Below are 13,719 nucleotides of genomic sequence, written 5' to 3'. Positions count from 1 at the left end.
CTTCTGCAGGCTGCACACCCCCAGCTCCCTCAGCCTCTCCTCACAAGGCTGTGCTCCAGGCCCCTCACCAGCTTCATTGCCCTTCTCTGGACACGTTCTATGATCTCACATAGTGCTGACCAGGAAAATCTATCCTGAGCCAGAATCATTTCTAATGGTAAATCTGAGGTTCTTATAAGTCTTGGGCCACTTCAGATGACAAAACTAAAGGCACCTTGGAGACTAAGTATACATTTTCTGAATGTTTTTTATTGTTTCCAACAGGTAACTCCTCCTGATAAAGACCACCTTTAAAAGAGGCCATGGATTTAATCAACTCAACGGAACAAAACAGCACATCTGAAGAACTATTCAAATGGGTGACATCCAAGATTCTCATTTCCATTACTCTGTCTGTGCTTGCACTAATGACAACAGCCATCAATTCCCTAGTGATGACTGCAATAATTGTGACTCGGAAGCTCCACCACCCTGCCAACTACCTGATCTGCTCTCTTGCAGTGACTGATTTTCTTGTGGCGGTCCTAGTGATGCCCTTCAGCATTGTCTACATCGTAAAGGAGACTTGGATCATGGGGCAAGTGGTGTGCGACATCTGGTTGAGCGTGGACATCACGTGCTGCACGTGCTCCATCCTGCACCTCTCCGCCATCGCGCTGGACCGGTACCGAGCAATCACAGACGCCGTGGAATACGCAAGGAAGAGGACACCGAAGCACGCAGGCATCATGATCGCGGTGGTGTGGCTCATATCGATTTTCATCTCCATGCCCCCTTTGTTTTGGCGGCACCAGACGACCAGCAGGGATGATGAATGCATCATCAAACACGACCACATTGTCTCCACCATTTACTCCACCTTTGGCGCCTTCTATATCCCTCTGGCCTTGATCCTCATCCTTTACTACAAGATCTACAAGGCGGCAAAGACGTTTCACAGGAGAAGCGTCAGCCGGATTGTAAGGGAGGAAGTCAATGGCCAAGTCCTCTTGGATGCAGGAGAAAGAAGCACCAAATCAGCTTCAATGCCCAGCACCACAGAGAAAACATCAGATGCCCTGGTGGACTGTGATAAAATCAATATCAGCATAAAAAGCCCCAGGTCTGAATCTAAACATGAGAAGTCGTGGAAAAGACAGAGAATCTCTAGCACACGGGAGCGAAAGGCAGCGACTACTCTGGGTCTGATCTTGGGGGCGTTTGTCATCTGTTGGCTCCCTTTCTTTGTAAAAGAAGTGATTGTTAATACCTGTGAAAGGTGTCACATTTCAGAAGAGATGTCTAATTTCCTGGCCTGGCTGGGATATATCAATTCTCTTATTAACCCTCTCATCTACACAATCTTTAATGAAGACTTCAAGAAAGCCTTCCAGAAGCTTGTGCATTGTAGGCAATATCTTTAAGAGCTTCGTATAAGGAGGACATATTAACTGGTTTTTAACTTGTATAAGTTTCTGTAACTGAGATAATAGCTGTTGTATTTAAGGAAAAGCACCAAGACTGCAGTTACATTATGACTTCTCTTGGTCTCAGTAATAGTGGGAGCATGAAATGTTTTAAAGAGATGAATCATCTGGGATCAGTTTTGCTCTGGGTGAAAAAAAAAAGCAGGTAGCATATTGTGTCTCTAATCCAGTCAGGATTTGCACAGCTGTCTAGCTTGAAGCATAAGCTATTACCTTAAACATGAAAGAAAGGCACATTTGAAGTAGACAAAGGAAGAATTCTTTTAAAAACAATATTTAATTTTCAGTTATAAATAAATTTTAAGTCTAACAAATTTTAAGTAACACCAGTTACAAATGAAATTTGAAGTAAAACAAGCAGGCTTTTAAACCCTGGTCACAAATAAGAAGATGGAAAATAAACCTTGGAATTAAGATATGATTTCATTGCTTATGCACAGGACTGCAGCACAGAGCCAAACCATTCCCAGGAATGGGAAGCAGCTTGAAACATAGAATCATAGAATCAATTGGTTGGAAAAGACCTCCAAAATCATCCAGGCCATCCTAGCACCCACCCCTAGACAATCAACCAGACCATGGCACTAAGTGCCCCAGCCAGGCATGGCTTCAACACCTCCAGGGATGGTGACTCCACCACCTCCCTGGGCAGCCCATTCCAATGCCAATCACTCTCTCTGCCAACAACTTCTGCCTAACATCCAGCCTAGACCTCCCTTGGCACAACTGGAGACTGTGTCCCCTTGTTCTGTTGCTGCTTGCCTGGCAAAGCACTTTCATGGGTTATAAGTTTCATACTAAATCAGTCTTGTGAGTCCTCTGCTACTGCATACCCACAAGAGATGTTGGCATATCCTCAAGAGAAACAGCCAGATAATTGGGGTAGCTACAGCAAGCTGGGTACACATAGTGCCTAGTGCTCTGAAACCACTTCATTAGGGACTAAGGAGGGTAAGCTCATACAGAGCAGATGGTCCTGCTTATGGAGATGTTAGAAGGGAGACAAGCATTAGACACTCCCTTGCTCATGTTCTTATCCCTACCTCATACATTTGGCCAGGTACAGACCCTGCAGACTTGCTGCACCAAACCTAGACACACAGTTTATGCCACTACTCCCCGAGCATTGCTGTTGATAGGTGGCTTAGTGAGGTTTGTTTGAGTGAAGAACTTGGGCTGACAGCTCTGGCTCTGCATGCTCAACACTCCAACCCCAGAAGCCTGATGTCCCCCAAATCTTGGAGATGTTATAAGGGAGACAAGCATTAGACACTCCCTTGCTCATGTCCTTATTCCTACCTCGTACATTTGGCCAAGCACAGACCCTGTAGACTTTCAGCACCAAACCTAGAAACATAGTTTATGCCACTACTCCCTGAGCATTGCTATTGATAGGTGGCTTAGTGAGGTTTGTTTGAGTGAAGAACTTGGGCTGGCAGCACTGGCTCAGCATGCTCAGTGCTCCAACTCCAGAAGCCTGACGTCCCCCAAGTCTTCCTTCAGCTGCCTCAAGTAACAGGGCTGTGCACTCTCTATCCAAGCATGTGAGAAGGCAGAGACTGACCATGACTCTGGCAGTGTGGGTCTCTGGAAACAGTTGTGCAGCAACTTCTCCAGCAAGGAGAGTGACCTCAGTATGCAGTGCATGCCTAGGCAGGGGATCCTGTGGGCTGCTCACTGGCTGGAACCTCTAAATCTTCCCTCAGAGCATCTACTCCCTAAGCTAAAAGGACTTTGTAGTCATTCCCTCCAGCACTGTTCAGGCAAAGACAACCACAATGAACAAACTCCTCTGTAGGCTGATGGCATCTTGTCCAGTCCTGATTCATAGGTTGGAAAAGACCTCTCAGATCATCAAGGTCAACCACTGTCTAGCTCTGTTCAGGGTCACTGCTATACCATATTCTTAAGCCCTATATCTAGATAGCTTTAAAATGCATCCAGGGATGTGGATTCAGTCACTCCCTCGGGCAGCCTGTTCCAGGCTTTGATAACCCTTTTTTGGTATAGAAGGATTTCCTAATGTCTAATCTAAATCTCCCCTGGTGACATTTCCTCTTGTCCTGTCACTTGTGTCTTGTGAGAAGAGATCAGCATCTACCACAACACCAAAAGAGGTTGCAATTTTCTTTCAGGTAGTTGTAGAGAGCAATAATGTCTTCCCTCAGCCTCCTTTTCTTCAGACTAAATGATCCCAACTCCCTCAGACACTCTTCATAAGACTTCTTCCCAAGACCCTTCACCCACTTTGATGCCCTTGTCTGGACTCACTCCAGCACCTCCACGACTCTCTTAACTGCGGTGTCCAAAACTGAATACAGTACTCAAGGTGTGGCTTCACCAGTGCCAAGTAGAGTGGGACAATTGTCTTTCCAGTCCTGCTGGACACATTATTCCTCATGCAGGCCAGGATGCCATTGGCCTTATTGTCCATCTAGGCATCCACATGCTCTAGATGCCAAACTACGCCACTCATCCACTCATCAATGCAACAACAACTTGCCACAAATCCAGCAGTGCAAGTCTGCCAACAGCCAAGGGTACTAACAGAGCAGTGGGCATTTACCCCTGAGTGCAGATGGAGTCACCAAGAGTCACATCAGAACCCAGAGACAAACAGAGTCAGACTGTGTCACTAAGACCACGGCTCTGAATTCATTTCCAGTCATTCAATGCTGTCTAGCAGGAACCTGAAGCTCCCTACAAGAGCTACAAACGCCACTGTCAGCAACATCAGTCTCCTGCAAGGGCACTCCAATTTGGCACAGGGGCCAGCAGCTTAGGGAGTATCTGAGTCATGAGACCACCATGCATGCTCTTAGTCTGGGAAAGGTATCATTGGTTTCTGCAGTCCTCCTCCCAAGAGACTCAGCCATTTACATTACACAAGAAAACCCAGAAAGGTCATCAACTGTCCTTCCTCCCTCCCCTTTCCTTCCTCTTGTGTTAGAAGCTCTGGAGTTCAATAATTTTGTATGTTGCTCACTAGCTACCAGCTGACACAACAGCTGTTAGAGATATTTCTTCCCAGATGACAGGGTTTGAAACTTCAGACACTGAACTAATTTGTTTCTGTTACTTGCAACTTACTGTATTCTTCTTTCACCCCCAAGTCCAAGCGGGGTGCTATTCAGAAGTACTAGAAATGGTTCATTTGCTCTGCTGTTCATTTTACCCCAGCCAGGAATCTAATGAAACACTGACTTGTCATGCCATGTAGCTCTAGCACAGCAGAAGCACAGCTAAATTTTGAAGCTACTAGGATGTGACAGAATGGAATTTGGCTCATGCTCACTGCCAGTTACTGCATTTTACTACCACTGCAGTCAGAGCACAGCCTCTGCAGACCCTGCAGCCTCAGCAATGGCTGCATGATGTTAAAACACTGCTTTAAGCATCAGCTGTGCTCTGCTGTCTCCAGAAAGACCACAGCATTCAGCATTCTAAAAGGATCAGCAGAAGGCAGCAAAGAAAATCCCACCAAAGCATTTAAGGTTAAAGACCTCTGTTTCCCATGTTTCCAGAGTCATAACATTAGATATCTAGGGCCAGGTTTTCTTATCTCCCTCCTTCTCCCTTTATGGCTGCTGCAGGGTGTAGTACATTGTTTATCCTCTTACATGTACAAAGTTTAACAGTATCTTGCTAAACCAAATTACTGGAACCAAAAACAGGTGTTGCATTTGAGAAGAAGAGATACTCTAAATACTCAACTAATAATGGAGAAAGCTGAAAGAGTGGAATGCTATGTAGATATGCAGAAAACAGCTGTCATTTATGCACTGCTAACAGTATATACTCTGAACCTAATTAAGCTGCTAAACATTTCTCAAGATGAAGGGTGGCTTCACTTGTATCACTTTCACTGTGCTGTATCTGCTCACCTTCAACTCCCCAGTGATGGAAGATACAGCTCCAAGAAATCTAAGCAAAGGAGTGGGTAGTTATCCTATTAAAAGCACTTGCAGCTTGTGGACCATCACTTTTGGTGCCTGACCGCAGCTCATCTCTCGTTCTCCAATACAATCCAGGGTGTTAAACTTTATCACACAACTCCAATAATTTAATCTCTAGCATTTACCCACTCATGTCATATGTGACAAAAAAAACATTGAGTTCCTCTTTCAAAATGCATCAAGGTTAAGATTTATAAGTACACAGACATCCACTGAATCTTAACACTGGATTCAAGGAGCGAGAGTGAGTGATACTTTACGTACTGGAGCTAAGATTTTGCAAGCAGCTCTGTGCCCTGTGAAAGTTCAGTTTCACCCAAAAAAAGCAAAAGCAAAAAATCACCTCAGGTCTGGTTTCCTGTCTCTGTCAGAAGACTCTGTGTGGATACTGCATGGATCCTTATTCCTACTGCGGCTGCCCTTTCTGTTCCTATTTGCTGCCCACTCATCCACCCATCAGTTTAGACTTCTCCTACCACCCTCAGAACTGGGTTTCATGGTATCACAGTATCACTGAGGTTGGAAGAGACCTCACAGATCATCAAGTCCAACCCTTTACCACAGAGCTCAAGGCTAGACCATGGCACCAAGTGCCACGTCCAGTCCTGCCTTGAACAGCTCCAGGGAGAGCGACTCCACCACCTCCCTGGGCAGCCCATTCCAGTGTCCAATGACTCTCTCAGGGAAGAACTTTCTCCTCACCTCCAGCCTAAATTCCCCTGGCACAGCCTGAGGCTGTGTCCTCCTGTTCTGGTGCTGGCCACCTGAGAGAAGAGAGCAACCTCCTCCTGGCCACAACCACCCCTCAGGTAGTTGTAGACAGCAATAAGGTCTCCCCTGAGCCTCCTCTTCTCCAGGCTAACCAATCCCACCTCCCTCAGCCTCTCCTCGTAGGGCTGTGCTCAAGGCCTCTCCCCAGCCTCGTTGCCCTTCTCTGGACACGCTCAAGCATCTCAATGTCCCTCCTAAACTGGGGGGCCCAGAACTGAACACAGCACTCAAGGTGAGGTCTAACCAGTGCAGAGTACAGGGGCAGAATGACCTCCCTGCTCCTGCTGACCACACCACTCCTGATGCAGCCCAAGATGCCATTGGCTCTCTTGGTCACCTGGGCACACTGCTGGCTCATGTTCAGGCAGAGCAGCTGAACTGCTCCCACTTCAGCGTTCAGAGAGAATGATTCCCGAAGCAGCTGTGAATACTACATCCAGTTCAGGTGGATGGTTTTTGCTAACAGCATAGAGTTAAATCCACCTCATTATCCTGTACTCATTTTTGTGCCTTTCCTCCCAGCCAGATGCTTTATTGTTGTCCTTTCCTCCTGAGGGTGGCATATCCCTACAAAAGGCTTGGGAATGCAATCATACTTTTGTTTAACTGCTGCAGTCAAACTCAGTAATGCGTGACTGTACCACCCAGAAACACCCACATGATCCAAATGTGATTTTGGTAGTCACTGTCTTCAGCTGGTGCCTAATTGCTCCTGGTGCTAGGGAGGTACATGGAAATCACTATGTGTCTTTTTTTCCCCCCTCCATTTGTTACAAACTAAGCACATTATTCTTACGCAAGTCCAGACACTGCATGTGAGATTCCCTTGCACTGCTGCAGCCATTAGAATCTCAAAGTCAGGCATAGAAGTGAAACAGTCAGACCAGAACCTCACAGGCAGGCACAGAAGGGAAACACAGAATCAACACTGTAGCTATTAGAACCTCACAGGGAGGTGCAGGAGGGAAACAGAAGGTCACCAATGTCACCATTAGAACCTCACAGTCAGACACACAACCTCACCAGGAAATCACCAGTACAGACATCAAACCCTCACAGTCAGGCACACAACCTCACCAGGAAATCACCAGCACAGCCATCAAACCCTCACAGTCAGGCACACAACCTCACCAGGAAATCACCAGCACAGCCATCAAACCCTCACAGTCAGGCACACAACCTCACCAGGAAATCACCAGCACAGCCATCAAACCCTCACAGTCAGACACACAACCTCACCAGGAAATCACCAGTACAGACACCAAACCCTCACAGTCAGGCACACAACCTCACCAGGAAATCACCAGCACAGCCCCCAAACCCTCACAGTCAGGCACACAACCTCACCAGGAACCTCACCACTGGCTGCCAGGGACCCAGCATGATCTCTGCCCACAGTGCTCCATGCAGCTGGTGCACAGATCACACAGGGCAGTCCCACACTGACTGAGTCATTGCTGGAAGCGTTGCGTTCCAACTGCCTGGACCGGGTCCTAGCTCTACCCTGTGTCTGCCACGTCAGTCTCATGGGTTTTGCCAGATCTGGTGGTCCTGATACAGGAGCATACAGGGACTTGCTCACCTTTTTAACTGCAAAGCCATCATCTGACCCTGGCCCAGGCTGATCTCAGCTAGCAGCACTCAATGCCACTGGTGCAAAATGGCAGATTCATGGATTGCATTGGGGGACCCTCAAAGGTCATCTTGTCCAACCCCCCTGCAGTAAGCATGGACACCTACAAATAGATCAGGCTGCTCAGGGCCACACTGGGCCTGATCTTGAATGTCTCCAGGGACATGGCCTCAAACACATCCCTGGGCAGCCTATTCCAGTAGTTAACTCTCTCGTTCTAATGAACTTATTCCTTGTGTCCAACATAAATCTATCCTGATCCAGCTTAAAACAGCTGTCCCTTGTCCTATTGCTACAAGCCCTTCTAAACAGTCCTTCCCCAGCCTTACTACAGGTGCCCTTCAGATATTTCAATGTAGCTATGAGGTCTCCTTGGCCAGCCCCGCACAGTCATCACTGAGTTGTTGCTGGAAATACTGCACTTAACCTGCACTGGGTCTTAGCCCTGCTTCCTTGGAGACGTCAGTGTAGTAATCATAGAATCATAGAATCAACCAGGTTGGAAGAGAGCTCTAAGCTCAGCCAGGCCAACCCAGCACCCAGCCCTAGCCAATCAACCAGAACATGGCCCCAGCCAGGCTTGGCTTCAACACCTCCAAGCATGGCAACTCCACCACCTCCCTGGGCAGCCCATTCCAGTGCCAATCACTCTCTCTGACAACAACTTTCTAACAACATCCAGCCTATACTTCCCCTGGCACAACTTGAGGCTGTGTTTCCTCATTCTGTTGCTGGTTGCCTGGCAGCAGAAACCAACCCCACCTGGCTACAACCTCCCTTCAGGTAATTGCAGATAGCAATGAGCTCTGCCCTGAGCCTCCTCTTCTGCGGGCTGCACACCCCCAGCTCCCCCAGCCTCACCTGATAGGGCTGTGCTCCAGGCCCCTCACCAGCTTCATTGCCCTTCTCTGGTGGTCCTACCAGAGGAGCATGAAGGGATCTGCTTGCCTTTTTAACTGCAAAGCCACAGTCTGATCACAACCCACCCTAACCTCCTCTCAGAGCAAGAAAAGTGAGAGGAAGCCCTTCTAGCAGCCCTGTAAGGATTAAATAGCAACTTAACAGGTCTCATTCAGATATAAGAGCTGCATTATTTTACCAGCAGCTGTGCTCCAATGGGCAGCACTTACCTACTGGTCACAGCAGGCACTCAGAAGCACTCCAACACCCAAGCAAGTAGTGAATGGTTTGTATCATAGAATCATAGAATCAGCCAGGTTGGAAGAGACCTCCAAGCTCATCCAGCCCAACCTAGCACCCAGCCCTGGCCAATCAACCAGACCATGGCACTAAGTGCCTCAGCCAGGCTTTGCTTCAACACCTCCAGGGACGGTGACTCCACCTCCCTGAGCAGCCCATTCCAGTCTATACCTCCCCTGGCACAACTTGGCACTGTGTCCCCTTGTTCTGTTACTGGTTGCCTGGCAGAAGAGACCGACCTCCCAAATTCTGGGTGTCTACTTCATGTCCAAGTGAGTTACTTCTTAAGTAAGAACTTTGCAACTCAGGAAAATTTCAGAAGGAAATCTTTTTAGGCAAGGAGAAGGTACTGTGATTCAGTAGTCAAACTAAACTATGTTAGCATAATTATTTATTAAAATCTTGATTAAGGCAAAGTCACAGAACACACTTATTGAATGCTCTTACTTTTTATTCACTGGTAACCCCAATCTGTTGTATCCATTCTTTAAGATGTATAGTTATTTATAAACTATAGATTTCAATACACCAAATGGGCAGCATTAAATTAAGTCCTGGTGGCTAACAAGTTCCCCATGGCACAGCAATGTGCTCTTGTGGCCAAGAAAGCCAATGGGGATCCTGGGGTGTATTAGGAGGAGTGTGTCCAGCAGATCAAGGGAGGTTCTCCTGCCCCTCTGCTCTGCCCTGCTGAGACCTCATCTTGAATGCTGCCTTCAGTTTTGGGCTCCCCAGTTGAAGAGGGACAGGGATCTGCTGGAGAGGGTCCAGCATAGGGCTATGAGGATGATGAGGGGACTGGAGGGCATGGCTGATGAGGAGAGGCTGAGGGACCTGGGGCTGCTTAGTCTGGAGAAGAGAAGATTAAGAGGGGATTTGATGAACTTTTATAAGCATCTGAAGGCTGCCAGGAGAGGGGGGACAGGCTCTGCTTACTGCTGCCTGGGATAGGACAAGGAGTAATGGGTGTAAGTTGTAGCACAGGAGGTTCCAGTTCAACACAAGGGGGAACTTCTTTATTGTTAGGGTCACACTGGAACAGGCTCTCCAGAGAGGTTGTGGAGTCTCCTTCTCTGGAGCCTTTCAAGGCCTGTCTGGATGTGTTCCTCTGTGGTCCATGCTAGATTGTGTGGTCCTGCTCTGGCAGGGGAGTTGGACTTGGTGATCTCCTTGGGCCCCTTCCAACCCCTGCTGCCCTGTGAGCTTGTGATCCTGTGAACCAGTTTAAGCCAAGATAGTTGCTATACACCTGTGCTACTTTCTCTCACTAAATTAACCTTTTTTTTCCTCTCCCTCCCCTACACTCATTGATTTGAAACTCTGCAGAGTATTTTATAGTTTGGGTCTAAGGATGAAAACCACATTTAACAGCACAAAAAGCACTAAATGCTAAAATCATGCAAGAAAAGCAATTAATCTTCTCACTTTCAGTTTAGATCATGACTGGCAGCAGACATTTGATGCAATAGCTAGCTCTCTGCTGGCAGCAGTCCAAGATGCAGAAGCTGTGGCTAATTTGTATGACAGCAAGTGTCTGCTAAGGAACTCAGTTTTGGTTAAGCCTGGTTTCCAGTATTTCACAGTAGGAAGATGTATAAAATAGTCCAGAGCCATGAAACAAGGAATCAGCCAGTTTGCATCCCAGTCATTTCTAGTCTGGCAGTCACTAGGAGATAGTTGCTCTGCAAACATACACCATTAACCAGCAGGATCCAGGCTGTGTCTTTATCCACAGCTAAAACAGTCAAAGTCTTTCAGGTCCATCTATTATTTTGGAGGCACCCTGGAGGCAGCCTGAACTGACTCATGTCCAGGTGGGCTCAACACAGATCAGCACCATTCCCCAACCAAATGCAAAATGAGACAATGTCATAGAGTCATAGAATCAGTCAGGGTTGGAAGGGGCCACAAGGATCATCTAGTTCCAGCCTCCCTGACATGGGCAGGGACACCCTACCCTACATCAGGCTGGCCAGAGCCTCATCCAGCCTGGCCTTAAACACCTCCAGGGACAGGGCCTCAACCCTGGGGCAGCCAGGGATGGCTCTGGGGAACAGCACCTGTAAAAGGTCCCTGGCAGGTGCTGGGGGCTGTGTCTGGGAGAGCGAGGGTGGGCAGGGCAGTGGGGAGGGAGGGAGCCATCCACCACAAGCTGCCCACCACACTGCCCTCAACTTGACAGCTGTACATGGGGTGAAGGGGTGAATACCAAATAGAAAGGCACTGCTGGTTTATTACTGAAGATTTGACTTCACAGCCTCACTCATGCAATTGTGTGGGGGGGGGGGGGGTGGAGGGGGGGGTGCTTCTGGGGGTCACCAGCAGCAAACTCAGTCAGTACTAACTACTAACAGAGCAAAAAGCAATCCAGCACCTGACCCCCTTCACTGGTAAGAGGAGTTCAACCAGATATTAACAGTCCCTTAATATCAGCTCCTGCAGCCTCTTGTCTGTCTTGAGTGGGGTTCTTTCAGCCCTTCTAGCATCTTCTACAAGACAGTGTTGAACTACCTCATCAACTCTGCACTTGTCGGTACATGATTTGCATGCCCTGCCATCATACAGTTCAGCTTTGAAGCTTAAGGTCATCACTCCACTTGGGTAAACACCAAAATCCTGGATTTAAGATGACAAAAATTCAAGCTAATTGTTTCCAGGCTGTGGGCTTGTCTTCTACATCTACTTTGACAGCAAGCAAGCTGCATTCAAAACAGTTTTCCAAGCAAGATCTACCTCCATAACAGTTAAGCATGATCTTATTTTTCCATGCACATAAATACAAGTTATATTCCCACTGGACTGTTTCTAACCTCATTCACTGATAGTCTTTTTCATTCTGACAAGTATTTCTCTCATTTTGTTTTTGAAGTGTGGAGGAAACAGAATCACAGAATGGTTTAGGTTGGAAAGGACCTCAAGGATCAGCCAGTTCCAAGCCCCTGACATAGGCAGGGACACCTCCCACTAGAACAGGTTGCTCAAGGCCTCATCCAACCTGGCCTTGAACACCTCCAGGGAGGTTGTGGAGCACAGAAGCACCCAACGTGATCTTTGATCATGTTGGGTGCTTCTGTGCTCCACAAGCTCCCTGGGCAACCTGTGCCAGTGTCTCACCACCCTTAACCTGTGCCAGTGCCTCACCACCCTCACTGCAAAGAACCTTTTCCTAACACCTACTTTGAATCTCCCCTCTGACAGTTCAAACCCATTCCCTCTCACCCTGGCATTACAAGACCTTGTCAATAGTCCCTCCACAGCCTTCCTGTAGGTCCCCTTCAGATACTGGAAGGCCACTATAAGGTCTCCTGGAAGCCTTCTCTTCTCCAGCTCCAGAACCCCAACTCTTGTAGTCTGTCCTCATAGCAGAGCTGCTGCAGCCCTCTCAGCATATTCATGGACCTCCTCTGGACTTGCTTTAACACTTACATGTCCTTGTCATGTTGGGGGCTCCAGAACTGCCCCCAGGACTCCAGGTGGAGTCTGAGGAGAGCAGAGCCAAGGGGCAGAATCCCCTCCCTTGCCCTGCTGCCCACACTGCTCTTGCTGCAGCCCAGCACAGGGTTGCTGTCTGGGCTGCACTCCCACTGCAGGCTCATGTTGAGCTTTTCATCACCCCACATTATTAATCAACTGATAACATTAATTAACAAGATATCTGAAGTAGGTAGGAGGTGGAAAACCAGAAGTTGAAGGAAGTAGGCTCCCAGTACCTCAACTTGAGTGAGATCCTGGAAGTGCCTACTAAGCATATAAAAGAAGGAAACAGAACAAACTGTGTTTTCAAAGCTTGGAGGAATCACATACTACAGCCTGAAGGAAGACAAGAGCAGTGCAATAAAGCACTTCATAAAGCGGTAAAGAGAGGATCAGACAAAGACTGATCAGATTTCTCCTGGGGGGCAGAGGCCAATGGGATGAGATTGAACAAGGCCAAGTTCTTTGGCCACAATAACCCCAGGCAGAGCTACAGACTGGGGCCAGAGTGGCTGAGAGCAGCCAGGCAGAAAGGGAGCTGGGGGTGCTGGGAAAGAGGAGCTGAAGGATGAGGCAGCAGTGTGCCCAGGTGGGCAGCAAAGCCAATGGCATCCTGGGCTGGCTCAGGAGCAGTGTGGGCAGCAGGACAAGGGAGGTTCTTCTGCCTCTGTGCTCAGCACTGCGCAGGCCATACCTTGAGTGCTGTGTCCACCTCTGGGCTCCTCAATTCAAGAGAGATGTTGAGGTGCTGGAAGGTGTCTAGAGACAGGTAATGAAGCTGGGGAGGAGCCTGGAGCAGAGCCCTGTGAGGAGAGGCTGAGGGAGCTGGGGGTGTGCAGCCTGCAGCAGAGGAGGCTCAGGGCAGACCTCATTGCTGTCTATATCTACCTGAAGGGAGGCTGTAGCCCGGTGGGGCTGATGCCTTCTGCCAGGCAACCAGCAACAGAAGAAGGGGACACAGTCTGAAGTTGTGTCAGGGGAGGTATAGGCTGGATGTTAGGAGGAAGTTCTTCCCTGAAAGAGTGATTGGCATTGGAATGGGCTGCCCAGGGAGGTGGTGGAGTCGCCATCCCTGGAGGTGTTCAGGAAAAGACTGGCTGGGGCACTTAGTGCCATGGTCTGGTTGACTGGACAGGGCTGGGTGCTAGGTTGGACAGGAGCTTGGAGGTCTTTTCCAACCTGGTTCATTCTATGATTCTGTGATTCCCCTTAAAGAGCC

The 13,719-nt window shown here is 48.3% G+C and overlaps 1 protein-coding gene across 1 annotated transcript in view; it reads left to right on the top strand.

Annotated features, from left to right (window-relative positions):
- The window catches only part of HTR1F (5-hydroxytryptamine receptor 1F), a 146,141-nt gene extending 140,693 nt beyond the window's left edge, over positions 1 to 5,448 (top strand). Inside the window, exon 3 of the mRNA XM_064152282.1 lies at positions 265 to 5,448. Within this exon, the coding sequence (XP_064008352.1) occupies positions 303 to 1,403 (1,101 nt within the window). The 5' untranslated portion in view covers positions 265 to 302 and the 3' untranslated portion in view covers positions 1,404 to 5,448. The remainder of the gene's footprint in view (positions 1 to 264) is intronic.
- The last annotated feature ends 8,271 nt before the right edge of the window (positions 5,449 to 13,719 follow it).

The sequence above is a fragment of the Pogoniulus pusillus genome, chromosome 12, assembly GCF_015220805.1.
Source record: "Pogoniulus pusillus isolate bPogPus1 chromosome 12, bPogPus1.pri, whole genome shotgun sequence".
Taxonomy (NCBI): Eukaryota; Metazoa; Chordata; class Aves; order Piciformes; family Lybiidae; genus Pogoniulus; species Pogoniulus pusillus.
This window is presented reverse-complemented; position numbering and strand designations above follow the sequence as displayed.